This window comes from the organism of the source record quoted next, unplaced genomic scaffold (assembly GCF_019419815.1).
Source record: "Pyrus x bretschneideri cultivar Hongxiangsu unplaced genomic scaffold, Pyrus_bretschneideri_v1 Contig48, whole genome shotgun sequence".
Taxonomy (NCBI): Eukaryota; Viridiplantae; Streptophyta; class Magnoliopsida; order Rosales; family Rosaceae; genus Pyrus; species Pyrus x bretschneideri.
The window spans coordinates 948,117-965,954 of NW_025999785.1; the positions used below are offsets into that span (position 1 = coordinate 948,117).

At 38.5% G+C, this 17,838-nt stretch overlaps 2 protein-coding genes across 8 annotated transcripts; one reads left to right on the top strand and one right to left on the bottom strand.

The window, feature by feature from the left end:
• Positions 1–1,992: 1,992 nt before the first annotated feature.
• LOC103954354 (RNA-binding protein 42) lies at positions 1,993–4,983 on the bottom strand. 4 transcript variants are annotated; one of them, XR_001953707.2, is made up of 7 exons: positions 4,645–4,981; positions 4,083–4,260; positions 3,752–3,849; positions 3,611–3,656; positions 3,263–3,373; positions 2,599–2,695; positions 2,426–2,471 (listed from the first exon to the last, which is right to left on the bottom strand). XR_001953707.2 is itself a non-coding variant. In XM_009366164.3 (6 exons), exons 1-6 carry the CDS (start codon positions 4,864–4,866, stop codon positions 2,234–2,236), a joined length of 735 nt encoding a protein of 244 aa, XP_009364439.2. In that variant the 5' UTR covers positions 4,867–4,983; the 3' UTR covers positions 1,993–2,233. The 4 variants fall into 4 exon arrangements, 2 of the variants coding, with proteins under 2 accessions (XP_009364439.2, XP_018504708.2); XM_009366164.3 differs by lacking the exons at positions 3,263–3,373; positions 3,611–3,656 and adding an exon at positions 1,993–2,287 and having other exon boundaries at positions 2,386–2,471; positions 4,645–4,983; XR_001953706.2 differs by lacking the exon at positions 3,611–3,656.
• Positions 4,984–8,439: 3,456 nt separating this feature from the next.
• Positions 8,440–16,879, top strand: LOC103954355 (putative lysine-specific demethylase JMJ16). Of its 4 annotated transcripts, none has more exons than XM_048568287.1 (13): positions 8,440–8,533; positions 9,227–9,287; positions 9,978–10,468; positions 10,588–10,659; positions 10,839–10,916; positions 11,083–11,601; positions 11,715–11,939; positions 12,440–12,601; positions 13,195–13,563; positions 13,786–15,130; positions 15,239–15,342; positions 15,497–15,694; positions 15,787–16,879. In XM_048568287.1, the coding sequence occupies exons 3-13, from the start codon at positions 10,163–10,165 to the stop codon at positions 16,117–16,119; spliced, it is 3,711 nt and encodes a 1,236-aa protein (XP_048424244.1). In that variant the 5' UTR covers positions 8,440–8,533; positions 9,227–9,287; positions 9,978–10,162; the 3' UTR covers positions 16,120–16,879. The 4 variants fall into 4 exon arrangements, with proteins under 4 accessions (XP_048424244.1, XP_048424243.1, XP_048424246.1 ...); XM_048568286.1 differs by lacking the exon at positions 8,440–8,533 and adding an exon at positions 8,602–8,747; XM_048568289.1 differs by lacking the exon at positions 8,440–8,533 and adding an exon at positions 8,767–8,988.
• Positions 16,880–17,838: the final 959 nt, after the last annotated feature.

A 17,838-nucleotide genomic window follows, 5' to 3' on the forward strand; every position in this document is an offset into this window, starting at 1 on the left:
CACCCGTGGCTTCCAGGCTGTTTTCCGGCCAACTTCGACCACGATGATGGGAACCAAGGGTATATTTCGATTCCTTACTTTCGGGGCTTCATTTTGGTATATTGAATGACATGTTTTGGTTGAGTTTTGAGCTCCAACGGAGCTTGGGAATTCTCCGGCCGAAATCCGGCCTTCTCCCTCTTTGGACTCCGGCGAACACCCAAGGCCTTTGGGCCTTTCCTGCCAAGCCCAAAATCTGGGCAGCCCAACCCAACACCCTTTGTAATTAGGCCTTTGGGCCGTTTGTTTTAGGGCCTCTGGCCCGTTAACCCTAAACCCATTAGACCCAAACCCTTAGGCCCAACCCGGATCCAACCCAAGTCCAAACCCAATACCCAAACCCAACTCACCTAAAACCTAAACCCATTTACCCTAACCCAAACCCTAAAGCCCAAACCCGTGGCCCTGACCCGTGACCCGGACCCTGACCCGTTGACCCTGCCCGGACCCTGATCCGTTGACCGTTGACCCGGTCAACGGTCAGCGTTGACTTTGACCGGTCAACGGTCAACGGTCAACGGTCAACGTTGACTTTGACCGTTGAATTTTGGGGTTTTCATGCGGGACCCATCCTAGGCTAATTTCGACGTTCTGAACCCGTTTCCGATGTCTGTTTTCCCAAATTCAATCGTTTGAGTAGAGTTTGACTGAAAGTAACAATTGTGTGTTTAGGTGCGATTCTTAGCGGAGATTCCGTTACTCCTGTTTGGTACGGCTTGCACCATCGGTGTACGGTGAGTGGACCCCTTCTAAAAATGCATGTTTTAATGGTAGAATTGCATACACAGAAAAGCATGACTTTACGATTATGTTTTATGAAACGTTTTGAGATAATATGCTTACTGAGGCTAGTTTGAATTATTACTATTTTTCCTATAACCCATGTTCTTGTAGAATATCTGATGGATGACGATATGATATTTAGAACATGTTTAGAACACCTCTTTATAGTATAGATGATGGATGACTTTATACTATGAAGTTGATTTTCAATATATGTATGTTCACTGGTTTTGTACCTACCTAGTGGTCCTTTCCGCTACGGGACGTAGGGATAGATCCGGTCCGTCCCGGGCGACGGTTTGGTGTTGGCATAGGGCCTGAAGTGTGTTTTCCTCTGACTGTCTGCTCAGAGACGGGGAGCCGGCAAGGGGCCTGAAGTGTATTTTCCTCTGACTGTGTGCTCAGAGACGGGGAGCCGGCATGGGGCCTGAAGTGTTATATCGGACATTCACTAGTGTTTATTAGTTATGCGATTTATGATTTGAAACAGTGCATGACATGCTAGGTTTCGGAAAACCTATGTTTATCATTATATATATGTGTTTTCATAAAACCTGGGGGTTAGTATGTTGATAACTGTTTTATTATATATATATCAACTTGGTCCACTCATGTTTGTTTTGCGCCCCCTTCAGGACTTAGAATCGAGGCATACAATCCCGACGTCCAGGCACTTCCGCATCGGCATCTTCGAGTCCTCTTGGTGTAGGACCCACTCCTTGGTTTCATTCAATTTTATATTATTTTCTTTTAGTGTTCTAGATTAGTGGTGTGCTCTGAACACGGTCCTTATTTGCATATTCATTATTCTTTTATATTTATAAACCTTATTTATCCTTTATTTTCAGCATTTGCACTTAATAAATGGCTTTCGTCACCCTCGGGTGTCGGCCAACACGTGCCTATCCTGGTATTCGGGGAATATCGGGATCGGGGCGTGTCAAATATAATTGGTTTTTTACGGGCGAGAGAATGAACCAAAAGAGGAAGAGAGAAAGTGGTGAACATAAAACGAGTAGAGGAAAGAGACATTATCCGTTCGACCATTGTGACATGTTAACTCACTTAGAATATGAAAGTAAGGACATGAAATTGAATCGAGAAGCGTTTAGTTGACACGATTCTTGATTTTCAAATACTAAATGACAAATTTAAGCTGAACTTGAAACATAAAGAATTCAACCACTTGTATTAGGCATTTGTTGTACCGAACCATGTCCCAAACATGCTGAACCACATTTCAATATACTTGATCGAACCTATTTAATTAGTATTTAAAAGGATCCTCCTCTAATCCCCGTATAACACACGAAAAAAATGCACGTCGCATACTATCATTCGTTCAAATTATCATCATTAAGCTTCACTGCCCCAATTTCCATATTCACCACGCCGCCCACGAGTCTCTAGCTCACTTGTGCAATATACTCTTCTTCGAAGGCTTTGGTTTCTTGTGAGTGTGGTTCTGCCACAAATGAAATAAAGCAGGAACACTTGGTAAGTACAAATTACCTTTTGGAAAGCCATAAATTTGAAACTACGCTAAACAAATGGAAATGGTACCTTTTGTCTTTCTAGTGCGTCATAGTCTATCCTCTCCCTCCAGTTACTCTTGCGTAGTTTGATTGGCCTATTGCCCACATACTTACCTGGAATTATTGCAGATTAATTATATACAACCATTATCATACAAGTAAAAACATATCATCAACCTCTATGATTCTTAGTACTATCAACGAAAAGTAGAATCACCATACGAGTTAATATTTTACACACCATTCATTTCCTTTAGTGCTCCGGCCAGGTCAGATGGGTTGGCAAAGCTAACAAATCCAAAGCCCTTGGTTTTTCCAGTCCTCTTATCTCTGACAACCTAGAGATGGTGATAAAGCAGACAGATATAAGTTTTAAGATTTCAATAACAGCCAAAATTCACAAATTCTATAAGAAGTAGATGAATCAAAACGTAGTGAAAAACAGCAAAATCCACGAAAGGTTATAAGAATGCAGGCACAGTCAAAATAAGGAAAACAATTGGATTCTGAGACAACCAACCAAGTATCAAACAAAAATGAGAACATCAAGCAAAGCATCTACATACTAAAGGAAAAAACAAAGTACCCTGTACAGTTTTTATGGTGTTCTAGCTAGGATCCCCATTGCCAAATACCACACTCCAATCACCCCCACACATGTTACACCACCACAGCGGCAATAAAATGTAGGGGTTAAACAGTTTTCAACTCAAGTCGTTAATTCTTTTTATGGTCATGGGTAGAAGGAAAATTTCAAAGTTCTCACAAAGATTTCATTGACCAACAAAAATTATTGTAGAGTACCATCTTTCCAAGCCCCAAAAGCAGGGCCACACACCGAACCCTAAGGTTCATAATAATATCAAAATATTGAACCAGCTTGGAAGCTCAATCGGTTCACTAACCTGACTCCAAATTCGTTCATATTGACCCAACAAGCAATAATTCAAGGTCGCCCGCGAGTCAGGTCAAATTCAACCAACTCAACCTCCAAATGTTGATTCCAGCTGTCCAACCTATATTTAATGGTCAAAACTGATTTTAACTAACTTTGAGATCTCAAAATTAGACAGCAAGTGCTTGAAAAATCACATAAGTTGATGTAGGTTGTCAGTAGGCATCTTACAGTCAAATGTTGTTAGAAGTAAAATGAAAAAATGCATCATGACAACTTTGACCATTCCAATATGCAACTTGTAGCTACTTGTACGGTTACACATCCACCCAAAATATAAACAGCAGATGAGACCTACCTTAGAATGAATAAAACAAAGTGCTTTGTGCTCTTCATATAAAAATCTGAAGATAAAATTTAAGAAGTTCACACCAAGCAAACAATTTATAATAATAAAAGAACTTTAAGGAAAAACAAAGGAGATGAGGCAGACACTTACTCTTGCCATGTTAAAGGATGGAAATCGTGAAAATGCTTTTGAAAGAACATCATCATTCACCTCATTACCAAGATCGCCACAAAAAAGTCGATAATCATCTGCAAAAGCCAAAACCCAACAGAATTGTAAGGCATTGGTATGCATTCAATTGAAGAAAAGTCAGGTAAAACAAAAATGTCATTCTTGTGAGAGAATAACTTGCACAGAATCCAAAAAACTAAAATTACAACTGAAACCTTCAAAGAAGATAAACTGAAACGGGACACAATCATGAAATTGAATTATAACGAATATTATATAAAAGAGCATTTAATTATGAAACCACACATACTTTCTGGCCATTCTGCAAGAGTTGGGTCCTCCCAAGCCTGCCCGGCAGCTTTACGAGGGATAGCTTTCTTCTTAGCTTCCGCTTTGTGCTCAATTTCGCTGTTTGCAAGAGCAGCCTTCACACTCTCGAGAGCCTCAGGTGTAATCGTCTGCGCATCCCTTTGAAACAACTGCTGAGCCTGTTCATTTACACTAAAACAAATTATACACATGAAACTTACACACCAAACAACTTCCCCTAAATAAGCAGAAAATGATACGTAGCTCCATTACTTATTTCAAAACTGAAAATCTCAAAAAGCCTTCTCTACATTTTCAAATTGTGGTAGTTCCCCAAACAAGAATCCCAAAAATTATAGCTCTTTAAAAGCAAAAATAACATGAATTCGTTTCCACAAAAATTACACTTTTCACTAAAGCATACGAATTTCCGATACGAAGCAAAACGCCATTCCATTTATTCTCAATTATTCAAGAAATCAAAGACATCAATTATCAAACCCTAAGCGTATGAGTATGCATATAAGTGTAAATGTACATAAAGACGCGTCCCGAAAACAGACCTGCTGATACTGCTGAGGAAGAGAGTAGACACCGGCGACCGGAGCCGGGGCCGGGTAGACGGACGGAGCGGGTGGCGCTGCAACGGCGTAAGGCGCGGTGTACTGGGTTTGCTGCAGGTGGAAGGGCATGGGGAAGTAGGACGATGAAGAAGAGGCGTTCGCGTATGTGAATTGGGAAGAGGTCAACGGAGGAGCTGCGGACGAAGACGGTGGGTTCGCCATGGCCGATATCGGAATAAAGGTAAAGCTAGGGTTTTGAATGGTACGAATTGGGGGCAATCGGGATCATAATTTCAGAGATTTCTAGAGCTTTGCGGTTTGCTTTTAAAGGTATTTCTCACTCCGATTTTCACGTAAAAAAATGATTTTATAAGACCAATTAAAAAGACCAAAAGGCCCAACAGAAACCCCGTACGAAACAAAAGGAGAGACCCATTCAACAAAATAGCAAGCGGGCCAAAAGACCCGCTACTACTCTTGAACTCGTTTAGAAATGTTTTTTCAAAAAATAATAATGCTTAGAAATATTTAACGAAAAGTTTCCAGTACTGTTTATTTTAATGAAAAATCACATTTTTACACTAAAAAGTCAATCTGGGACTATTCACTTTACCATTTATTTTGTCCTTATCATTAAAACTCAAAGTTTTCAAGTCATTTTCATTAATTTTTCTTAATGCTTAAACGTTGTTAGTTTTAGAGGCATGTCTAAATTTTTAATAAAAATACAAGTGTTTTTACAATCTAAAAACACTTTCAAACGTTTTGTTGTAAATATATTTAGAAGCTTTTTGGTTTCGCGAAGTTGTTTTAAGCTATTTTGAAAGCACTCCCAAATATGCTTGTGACTATCTAGAAACATTTTGTTACTAGTCTCATGATCTAGTGATATTTTCTTCCACCTTGTAAGAAGACGACTCAAACATAGATGTGAGTCTGATACCTAGCTAGCTTATTGTGTGACTCAACGTAAACATGAGTCTGATACCTAGTTGGCCTTGTAAGAGGATGACTCAAACATAAATAGTGTCAATAACATTTAATTGGGTCTCCGTATGCATAACTACTAAATGAATATTTCATATTCATCGCCATGTGTTAATCACGTTATGTAACAACAGTGAGACACTCGTTTTTACGCAATTGAGTGCTTGAAAGTTATTCTGACTCATTGGAGTGGTCAACTTTTTTTTTTATGGTCAACTAATCACCAATGAATGAATAATAGTACTATATCTATGTGTCGTAAACAGAAAGAAACCATTTTTCTTAAGAACAATGTCTTTTGTCTTACTTTGAGGGGCATAAGGTCACGAGGTTGGAATTTTGTTTTTCCACACAAGCCATTGTATAACGTGTCATCGTAATATTAAGTAATTATAAAATACATTTTTAATGTTTTTATTCGTAATGTAATCAGTGACGAAGTTATGATTTTATGGATACATAGACCTCTCACATGCTAGGTAATTTAAATTCAAAACATGATAGATTGAGTAATTTGCATAAAAATTGAAAGACCACAAATTCAACCGAGAGAGTTAAAAACATTATACAAACCCAGAAACCTGAATATGATGTTAGGAGTGAACATGAATTTTTTTAAGTATAAGTTAGAATAACGAGGGGAAGTGAAGGTTGCATTGAAATAAAAGGAATGGAGAGAAAAATGAGGTTTGGCCTAGAACGGAAAAGAGTTTGGAGTAAGTATATACTTGAATTATAAATACTGATATACGGTAGGTAGAAGTATCTGTCAGAGCACCCAAAAAATAAAAAAAAAATAAAAAAAAACAAGATGAGTCATAAACCATTATGATCCTTTAGTGAATCTATCTATATTATGATATATTATGTGTCGTCTTCTACTCCACGTACATGAGAAAATCTTTCCACGAGATTGTTATTGGTATTCAAAGACATTTTCCTATAAAAAAAGCCATAAAACTTCTTATACGTTAAAATATAAAGTCCCTTGCACTCGTGAGTTCTTTGTGTGCAGACTGTATCAAACGTGGAAGACGGCTATGTTGAATAAAATATTTATCTTGTTTTAAATATTTACTCCAATGAAAGTGAGAAATAAAAGGGATCAACCATTAGGACCAATCAAATCACGTGTTTTATAGGGAAACAAGGATTGTCTATCCTTCCACTTTTGGTGCCCTCCTGTTTTGTGTGGTCACGTGATCACGATTAAACCACGTCAACATTTTATGTTGTTTTTTTTATAGAGATAATAAGACAAAAATGAATAGTAATATAAAATGTTGATGTGACTTAACCGTGACCACACAAACAGGAGGGCATAAAAAATGGGAGGGCAGACAATCCTTGTGTCTCCAATTATAAACGTTTCAATTGACGTGTCTTGATGCTTAATCGTTTTTTATATATATTTTCTTGGTAATTTTGAGTGTTTGAAATCGTTAAGGGATTCGTCTTTAACAACTAGTTAACATACATTAAAAATAAGAACTATGACTAGTTTGAAAGTGTTTTTAAAATGACTTAAAACGTTTTTGGTGAAAATATTTTGAAACAAAACTTTAGTAAAAATGCAAGTGAATAATGTAAAAGCAACACTTCCAAGTGTTTTTAGAACCAAACAACATGTTCTCTAAAAACGTTTTTAATTATTTTAAAAGTACTTATAAATGAGTCCATAGTTTATACTTCAATTATATTTTCAATACTATAAAGTCATTTTCTTATATTAAATAAATGAGATTAATGTCACGTGTTATACATGTGTTTGAAATTAATTTATAGAGAAAATATATAAGAACATAAAATGTGAAGGTTTCATTGGGAAAAAGAAGAATATAAGTAAAAGAAAAGTGAGATTGTATTAAATCAGCACAGTAAATACATGAACATACATTAAAATTGATTATCTTGACAAGCACGATTTTTTATTACAACGAGTAATTCTTCTCATACCTTAACAAACAAATATAAAGTAAAAAAAAAAAAAAAAAAATCAACACAAGGTGATCTAGTAGTTGAAACGAATTTCATGTCTATATTTTGCATAGCTTGTTATGAGTTTGATTTCTGACGTTTAGTGAATCTTACTATACTGATCAAAGGAGACTAAAATGCATATGTTAGGACATCTTCAACATAAGGGAGGACTGAAGATAGCCTAAAAACCGTCTCCAACCAAGGGTCAGGCTAAAAGGCTCGTGGGCCCCACTGGACAAAAAAAAGGTTAAAAGGCCAACCGGTTGGTCCAAACCAGCCAGCCTGGATAAGGCCACATGATGACATCATATTTATTTTTATTTTTTTTACAATTTCTTTTTTTTTGGCCAAAATTTTCTAAAGATTTTTTAATTATGAATTTAGACTTTTTGGGGGCAAGAAAGGTGATATGGTCAAAGTTGGGTTGTTCATTTTATAAGCATGTTTCCTTGCTCATTCATCTCCCACACCCGATGTGGGACAATTATGATGGGTGTAGTTGTAGTTCCTTTCATAAACATGTTCCTTTCACAATTTATTTTTAATATTTAATTATATTAAATTAATTTGTTTGACTCTTTGGTCTTGGGTTGAAAACGGTTTTTTGTGATAGGGCTAAAACAAGCCCTATGACCCTTTGACTCTCGATTGGAGATGATAAGAAATATGATCATGCATTGTTTATTAAAATATTAATTTCTTAAAATACCAGAAAGCTAAAATGAACTTTCTAATTCGATTGAAGATGATCTTAGCCTTCTGGCCTCCGAAGCCCAACTGGTGACACACCGTCACATTTACATTCCTTGCACGAAACAACGTGTTATTCCCAAGGGCGCCCATGGAATTTAACATTTTCCGTTCGATAAAATCTCCCTGGTTTCTACACGGAATCCCTAAGCAGCGGACCAACCAAACTCAGGTAATTATTAAAATAAATTCACCTACTTTTTTACATCACAAAGTAATCCAAATCCGGTATTTATCCAAAAAAAATCGTCACATAAACAATATCCCCAAAATTCTTCTTCCTAGAAAAAAGGAAAATTAAAAACCCTAATTTTAATTTCCAATTGATTTTTCAGAAGTCCTAACTGTTATCATATCATCTGTTATTTGTCAGCTTTAATAAAAAGGTACTGATTTTACACCAAACAAAGATTAAATGGCACTGAATCAATTTCCAAGCCTATTAGGGTTAGGGTTTCCTCCCAATTTGGAATTTTAGCCCCAAATTATGGTTCAAGCATTTTTGTCCGTCTTTTTCCAGATTTACCCTTGCCCACAGTTTCTGGATTTTACTTATATACTAGTCTCAGATGAAATTCAAGGCGGTTTGAGAGGTTGGCCTTGATTGTCATTTATGATTTTGTTGGGGTGGGTACCCATCCCACACCAATTATTCTGTGGCAAAAGTGCTTTCAGTTTTCTGTGCTTTTTGTCTCTGTGGTGTTAGAATTAGGGTTAGGGTTTTTAGATCTGTTCAATCAGATTCATTTGTGTTTAATTTCATACGGATTTGAGTATTTTTGTTGAATTTTATTTTATTTTTTGAATCAGTTTTTGGATTCAATTTTTGTTGAATTGATCTGTTTTCTGCAAACACTGGGTGTAGTGATTGAAGTTTGAGCTGGATTGAGCTCAGTGGGGATTGCAGAATCTTGGATCATCACGATGTAAGCCCTAATTTCATTTTAATTTAATTAATTTTCTTGTGATTTGACTTTTTGGGCAATCTTATCGGTATCTGCAATTCTATCTGGTGCTACAAAATTATGGATAAAATACAAATGCCTGGTGTTTTTTACTGACTAATTTGATATATTTAGTAATATTTCAATTCAGTTGAGAAATTTCAAGTAATATTTAATGGAATTATCATAATGTCTGATCATCTGTTTAATTTGTTTGTTTTCATGAATGCATTTGTGTATTGTGAATGAATGATTTGTGATGATAGTTATTTATGAGATCGTTCGGATTTCGGATCATGAGTTTACTGGAGCTGATATATATGATCTTCAGCTGCAATATCTTTCTACTGCTAAAATTCGTTATTACAGTTACGTGTTTGTTTCCTTTTTTTGTTTTTTTGTCAAACTATAGTTTTTGCTACATTAGATGTTAGATTAGCTACTGATGGGGTTCGAACCCACGCCATCATGCAAGGTCTCTGGAAAATCTCTTCTTGTTCAGAAATTGATGTTAGTGTGAATAGCAACGTCTCTGGAAAATATACTATAGTTACAGTCCTATGTGCTGAATTTGGTGTACCCAAAGTCTGTTAATGCTAATGAAGCCAAAGAAACTTAGTTTACTGAAGCATGCTTTCGAAACCCTAAGATGTCTGTTTTTCGATTTTGCAGACAAAATCTTTGGGTTGTTGCTAGCCTACCTGGTTCGACTTAGTAGTAGGATGCAAAGGAGCAGTATTTCATGACGTTGTGGTTCATAAGCCAGAAGATAAGCGATCATCCTACTTCATAAAGATTGATTCTTTCCACGTAGCCGAACAGATTGGAAAATTCTATCGGTTTTAATATCACAATAGATGGGGACCGAACTCATGCGGGTTTGCATAAAAGATGATAACGAGGAGTTTCCTTCAGTTCCACCTGGATTTGAGTCATTTGCATCTTTCAGCTTAAAAAGGACAAATGAAAGTGCAAAAAAAGATATTGAAAACAGAATAAGTTGCTCAGTGACTGCTAGTCCTTCCAATTCACAGTCAGTTCAGATGGAGACTGACGTTGACAACGGCGAGGTTGCAAAGAGGTCTGTTCGACGCAGACAATGCATAAACCATGGGCGAAATAACAAGTCAGAGGATGAGTCTGATTCAGACCGACTTGAACAAGTAAGTTTTCAAAGATCCTCTGATTTTATGGATTTTAATCATTTATATGCCATTTCTCTACTAGAATCCTGTACATGTAGATGGTTTCTCACATACCACTTTTTTTTTTTTTTTTTCAGAATTGTCCCCCAAGATCTGCTCTTCCCAAGGGGGTTGTACGCGGATGTCCACAATGTAGTAATTGCCAAAAGGTTAATCTTCAAACTTCACACCCTTTACTCTTACCCTTCTATTTGCTTGGTTCCTTTGTAATCTTTTATCATAAGTATCTTGCTTTTACCTTACTCATGTGAATCGACAAACTGTCTGGGATTTTGGTTTTTTATTCTGTCTTCAAAGTTATAGAATTGATGATTAAGTGTTTGAACAGGTCTCTGCAAGATGGCATCCACTGGAGGGTCAAAGGCCGGACCTTCAGGATGCTCCTGTATTCAGACCTACCGAGGAGGTGCAACTTATTACTTGTGGAATTTGAGTTATTACAGTTTTGGAGTTTGTTGACCTATTCGTATTCATCTTACTTGTAAATAAAAAAGTTGATTTTTTATTTTTTCAAAAAGGCTTTCATTTTTGAAGAAATTGGCTTTCTGACTCAGTTTGCTACCTAATTTCAGGAGTTCAAAGACACATTGAAATATATAGCAAGCATACGCCCTAAAGCCGAACCATATGGTATTTGTCGCATTGTTCCTCCCTCTTCTTGGAGACCTCCCTGTCCACTCAAGGAAAAACCTGTTTGGAGTACCTCTAAATTTTCTACTCGAGTTCAAAGAGTCGATAAACTGCAAAATCGAGATTCAATGAGAAAGGTTCCTAAAAGCCATAGTCATATGAAGAAGAAAAGAAGAAGATGCACACGGATGGGGGCTGATCGCCAAAGTGGTGGCAGAGGATCTGAGGATGATGGAGGTTGTGAGGCAGAACAGTTTGGGTTTGAACCTGGACCAGAGTTTACTCTAGAAACATTTGAAAGATATGCTGATGATTTCAAGGCTCAATACTTCGGCAAGAACGAACATGTTCCTAGTATAGGAGGTAACTTTGCTAAACTTAAAGAGTGCTGGGAGCCATCTGCAGGCAGTATTGAGGGTGAATATTGGCGGATGGTAGAGAGACCTACTGAAGAAATTGAGGTATGAGCAATACCAGCTTCTCTCTCTCTCTCTCTCTCTCTCTCTCTCTCTCTCTCTCTCTCTCTCTCTCTCTCTCATATTACCCTAACCATGGTGCTCGTAAACTGCTCTAGGTTCTATATGGTGCTGATTTGGAAACTGGAGTTTTTGGCAGTGGCTTTCCCAAGAAATCCTGTAAGGATGCTTTTCCTTCAGAAGAGCAGTACATAAATTCAGGGTGGAACTTGAACAACTTTCCCAGACTTATGGGATCTGTTCTTTCTTATGAAAGCAGTGATATATCTGGTGTTCTGGTGCCATGGTTATACATAGGGATGTGCTTTTCTTCCTTTTGCTGGGTAAGACAATTTTTCTTCCTAGTAACAGATTAATCATCTGTCACCACCACTCATCATAAGGTCAACCCCTGCTTGCATATTGCATGTGCTAGCACGAGTCTCTCATGTATTTTGTGGGATGTAATATTATAAATCACATCTTGACCAACTTATTTTGCAATAAGAAAGTAAAATAATCTATGTTAGGTGTGAAGATTCATTATTCTGGTTTTCATTTCATTGTCCATTGACCACATTCTATCAATTGGATTTGTATTGAGATATGTTTGCAAGTGGTGAATGGTGGAGTGTTTCAAATCTCAAGGTGTTGGGAACTTGGGATTACAAATTCCAGTTATTCATTCCTAATTAATCAAAACCTTGAAGCTTCTTTGAAAGCAATGCCTGCATTCATTTCGTGCAGCCAGCTTATCTCATATTTTTGCATGAGGCCATAGCTTGTATATGTGAGACATATTATTGACGGCTGATTCCTCTTCCTTTTTGGTTTCCAAGAACAGCATGTTGAAGATCACCACTTGTACTCTTTAAATTATATGCATTGGGGTGCTCCAAAGTTGTGGTATGGTATCCCTGGTAAAGATGCCTGTAAATTTGAAGAAGCAATGAGAAAGCACCTCCCTGGCCTATTTGAAGAGCAACCTGACTTGCTTCATAAGCTGGTGAGTAACAGCTCCTGGTCTGCGCTAATGTGCTGTTTGAGATTTAGTGATTGTAGCTGGCTGTATTTACTCATTTGCTCTAGTATGCAGCAAAATATCTATGTTATATGCTTCTGGTCTGTGCTCGTTACTTCAATATGGTGCTAAATTTTAACATCACTCAAAGGTTCCCTGGAAGAAATATCACCTGGCATTTTGTTGAAAAGACGGACTGAGGGTCAATTTATGACAAGGCCTATATGTAATCAGGATATAATAGTTTATTTTTAAATGGTGTACCCTTCGTTGGCTCTTTTTCATTGCTAGCCTTTTTGTCATGCAATTATGGAATAGATTCTTTAATACTGAAGACTTGGGTTTACTTATGAGATGGATAGCTTGAGCTATCTTACATCTGTTCTGTGCTATATAAGATGGACTTCCATTATGGATCTTCTGTACCCTTTACATTTCTGCAGGGGTTCAAATATAACATCTGTATTTGCAATTACTAGTTGTCATTTTTTACAAGTTACAACTGCAGGGTTTCAACCATAATATCTGTTCTGTGAAATTGTCTAAATCATGATCGTTTTCTTTGTTTGTTCATGCAGGTCACACAGCTTTCACCCTCCATTCTGAAATCTGAGGGGGTACCTGTGTATAGATGTTGTCAGAATGCTGGAGAGTTTGTTTTGACCTTTCCTCGAGCATACCATTCAGGGTTCAACTGTGGTTTTAATTGTGCCGAGGCTGTGAATGTAGCTCCTGTTGATTGGTTGCCCCATGGGCAGATCGCTATAGAGCTATACCAGGAGCAGGGACGAAAAACATCCATTTCTCATGATAAATTGTTGCTTGGGGCAGCAAGGGAAGCGGTGAAAGCACATTGGGAACTCAATTTACTGAAGAAGAATACTCCAGATAACTTAAGGTGGAAGGATGTATGTGGAAAGAATGGGATCTTAGCAAAAACACTCAAGGTAAAATCTGCTTTCTAGTTACTACCGTGCTTGCTTTTTTGGAAAAGGATGTCTTTTCATCGCCTTCTGTCCACTCTAGTAAAGGCTATGAATATTGATTTCATTTGATGATACTTTGGGTAATCTGGTTGTTGCGCTGGCTATTTCACTAACAAATATTCACTCATTATATAGCTGAAATGTCTGTTTTCCCCTGACATTCTATAATTATTTTTTGCCTAGGCACGTGTCGAGATGGAGCGTGCAAGGAGAGAATTTCTCGCTGGTTCTTCACAGGCATTGAAGATGGAAAACAATTTTGATGCCACCAATGAGAGGGAATGCAGCATATGCTTTTTTGATCTGCATCTGTCAGCAGCTGGTTGTCATCATTGTTCCCCAGATAGATATGCATGCTTAAATCATGCAGAGAAATTCTGTTCATGTGCTTGGAACGCCAAGTTTTTCCTCTTTCGTTATGATATGGATGAACTAAACATTCTTCTTGAGGCATTGGAAGGAAAGTTGAGTGCAGTATACAGATGGGCTAGACTCGATCTTGGTCTGGCTCTGAGTTCTTATATTTCCAAAGACAATAAAGTTGGTAAGATATCTTATTCCTCCAAAAGTGATATACTTACAGAGGTTAGATCACAGCTGCAAAGTAAACACTTCAAAGATCCTCTAGGAACAGAAATCTCTAAAGAGAGTCCTATGAGTTCAACTGAGATCATCGTTGAGACTTCCTCGCAACAAAAGAGGAAAGCTTTAGAAACTTTTGCTCAAGTTAAAAGAGAAGAATCAGGTCTTAACAGTTCCAAGTCAAGAATGCAGGTTTGCCAGTTGTCTCAAGAGGACACGTCATATGCTGTGACCTCGGATGCAAAGGTATCTGGGAGAAATATGGCTTCAGTTGAGGATGTTATTGTTCTTAGCGACGATGAAGGAAATGACGACCCAACAAAGCCACTTTCAGATAGTTTGAAAGAGATATATTCTGCGAACCAGGTAGAACTTTCTAAGAGATTGGTCAGTTCGGATGGAATAGCAAGCGCTCCTAATTTTGAGAGAGAACCAATCTTGAATACACCAGGGACTGATGCAGCAGTGATGGGTGAAAAGGTTTTCAGTCCATTACCTGGTGGAGAAAAAAAGGATTCTTCATCTCACCCTGTACATGTGAAAATTGAACAGGATCGTGGTGAACAATTAGGATCTAATCCACCAAACCTCTCTATCAAATTAGTTCCTGTTAAAGCAGATTGTGGCCCAAACACTAGTGCTATCATTGAACACAAAGTTGCTATTTCAAGGAGTGACCCACAGCCATGTGCCAGTGTAAAACTTGAGAATGAGGACAGACATGAAAAGATGGGAAGAATTGCCGATACAACTTTAGCAGACAATGTACGAATGACAACTGGCACTTCGTCATCCAGCCAAAACAATTTGGACCGATATTACCGCCAAAAGGGTCCCCGAATAGCGAAGGTGGTGCGGAGAATCTCCTGCGTTGTTGAGCCTCTGGAAATTGGAGTTGTGCTATCTGGAAAGTCATGGTGTAACCCCCAAGCCATTTTTCCAAAAGGTAAGCTGCATTTGCATTCCTTGCAAGTTGCGACTAATGCATTTGAGATACTGTCCCAACCAAGAAGATCAACATTCATGTAATTCATGTTTGTTCTGCTCGATGCAGGATTTAGGAGCCGGGTTAGGCACATGAGTGTTCGGGATCCAACTGTTATGTGTCATTATGTCTCAGAAGTACTGGATGCTGGACAGGGTGGACCACTGTTCAAGGTATACCGTTTTTAGCTTGAACAATTTCGATAAACTCCAGCCAAAACAGTATTTAAGTAGCGACGATCCAAGAAAACCTGTCTATATCTACATACTGTGATTAAAAGTGCTAGTTATTTACTTGATCTATTATGTTATTTTTCTCTCCCTTTAGGTTGGTTTGGAGCATTGTCCAAGTGAGGTTTTCATACATAATTCAGCTGACAGATGCTGGGAAATGGTGAGAGAGAGAGTCAATCAGGAAATCACGAGGCAACATAAATTGGGAAAAATGAACCTTCCTCCTTTGCAACCACCGGGGAGTCTCGATGGCTTTGAAATGTTTGGGTTTACTTCACCAGCTATTGTACAGGTAAATTGATCAGAGAACTAACAGTTAGTTCTCCTTTGATACGACTCATGTGGATTGAGGCTTAGAGTTTCCGTTTTTGCTTTCTTGAACAGGCCATAGAGGCAATGGATCGAAATCGTGTCTGTTCTGAGTACTGGGACTCTCGTCCCTACTCCCGACTTCAAGTACAGATTCCACGGAAATATCAATCCAAAGAAAGTAGTGAAAATTGCAGTACGATGTCAAAGGAAAAAAGTGATCAGGAGGCGTCTGACAATGATCTCGTCCCTGCTGGAGTTGATACAACACTCAGAGGCCTATTCAAGAAGGCTAACCTAGACGAATTAAACTCACTGTATAGCATTTTAAGTGACAATCGGCAACCTGCTGGTCGAGGCCTGGTCACACGACTTCTTAACGAAGAGATTCACAATCGTCCCACATGATGCATTTGTTGGTTTCACCACGATCAGAGACCAAACTTGCTCCGCCGGTTTTTAACTGTAAATTCTACTTACCGATTCCAGGTTGTATTGTACATTTATCACTCAACCTGTTCATTCTTTGTGCTAGAGAAAAAGAGAGGGCAAAGGGAAGAAAAGGCTTATTCTTATGTAGACACCGGAGATTCTTGCTTTTATCGGAATGTCTGTATGTGGCGCGGAACAAGTTACGGATTGTTGGTGGATGACTCCAACTTGAATTGGCGTCCGCGCATTGTTTCTCATAGTTGTGGGTTGCCGGAAAATGTACCGTCCCCGCCCCTGGTTTTGGTTGTCACTTGAGGATACTCGTGCAAAGAAAATGCTGTGAGTAGATGAATGGATTATGGAACATGGTGGTTCAAGAAGACCATTACAAATAAAAATGAAATTCCATTAATCCCACTATTGCTACTTCTAGTGTCACGTGATGGGTAATACAAGGTAGCATACATTGAGCTCGTAACGAGTGTTGTACGAAAAAAAGAGATAGTGTGACCATGCTATACGAAGAAGGGGATCCTAGAGAATTTTTTGTGTGCGATTGTTGGATCGTGTGTATTTTCTGAGCACTTGGCTCTCCCAGTGGTCCCCCTCCGTGTGGGTTGCTCTATTCGAACGAATAAGAATTCTTCCGACTTGAGAGTAACGTTACACTTACAGATTTACTGTAATTTTGAAATCATATTTGTATCATTTTTCTAATAGAAGTAGATTTCACCAATACATTGGGTCTCATTTCTATTAGAGAGGTGATACAAATGTGGTATGAAAAACGTGACGAGTATCATTTTTGCCGGCTTGAGGGGTTAGCTAGCTATTGTGTGGTTATTGATGTAAACCTTGGCCTCCCCATTGTGTGGGAAACACAAATTTCACTTCAAATCTTAAGACATTAATCCGCATTAGTATATTACATACCTCCACATGCCCTATTAGTAAATTGTAATTAAACTATTGAAATGCAAAGACTATTAAGGAGAATGTCTAAATGGAGTGAAATACTTGTGTAGGATTAGTCGGACCATGTCATTTGCACTATAATTCTAACAAAAGCATAAAAACAGTTGTGATATGATATTTCTCAATGCCACACTTATCTCATACGGTGTAAAAACTGCCCTAATCAAACAATCGTCCTGTTCTTGCTAATAAAAACAGACAATAGACCAAGGAAGGAAGAAAGCCAATGGTCCCCACAACTACAAGGCAAGTCCACACAACACATGGATAATTAGATATCCATCTCCTCCCAAAGCCCCAAAGACATAAATAGTAATAAATAGCAGACCAATTGGACAGCCGAAGAAGGAAATATTTCACCCTCCTCGTACGGACACACAGTAATCCAATCCAACGGTTCCCAATCCTCCACGTGGGTCTATCTCCTTCCCTCCCCGAAACGAACAGAAGGTTTGAGCGAGAGGACCTAGGGAGGGCGAAGATAAGCGCGCTCTTGCCGACACGCAGCGCAGGTGTCCACGTGGGGGAATCCATTCGTTTGGGGTGGGGACCACGCATCTAGGGCGGACGTGTCGCCCACCTGAGTCCGCAGATTGCGGGGATCTTTTGGTCCTTTCATTTTCCCTCCCATCCGATGGTACGGCTTGCTTGGATAATTGCACCAGCTGGCGCACCCTGAGAGGTCCCACCGCTCAAACCCCGCTGTGTGTTCTTGACAAG

What these genes read in the sequence shown, in the direction of transcription:
- LOC103954354 (XM_009366164.3), bottom strand. Translation starts at nt 4,866, where the DNA reads ATGGCGAACCCACCGTCTTCGTCCGCAGCTCCTCCGTTGACCTCTTCC. An exon ending in TTCCTCAGCAGTATCAGCAG is followed by an intron (nt 4,261 to 4,644) that starts GTCTGTTTTCGG and finishes GTAAATGAACAG; the next exon opens with GCTCAGCAGTTGTTTCAAAG. An exon ending in TCTTGCAGAATGGCCAGAAA is followed by an intron (nt 3,850 to 4,082) that starts GTATGTGTGGTT and finishes TGGCTTTTGCAG; the next exon opens with ATGATTATCGACTTTTTTGT.
- LOC103954355 (XM_048568287.1), top strand. Translation starts at nt 10,163, where the DNA reads ATGGGGACCGAACTCATGCGGGTTTGCATAAAAGATGATAACGAGGAG. An exon ending in GACCTACTGAAGAAATTGAG is followed by an intron (nt 11,602 to 11,714) that starts GTATGAGCAATA and finishes AAACTGCTCTAG; the next exon opens with GTTCTATATGGTGCTGATTT. An exon ending in TCTTAGCAAAAACACTCAAG is followed by an intron (nt 13,564 to 13,785) that starts GTAAAATCTGCT and finishes TTTTTTGCCTAG; the next exon opens with GCACGTGTCGAGATGGAGCG.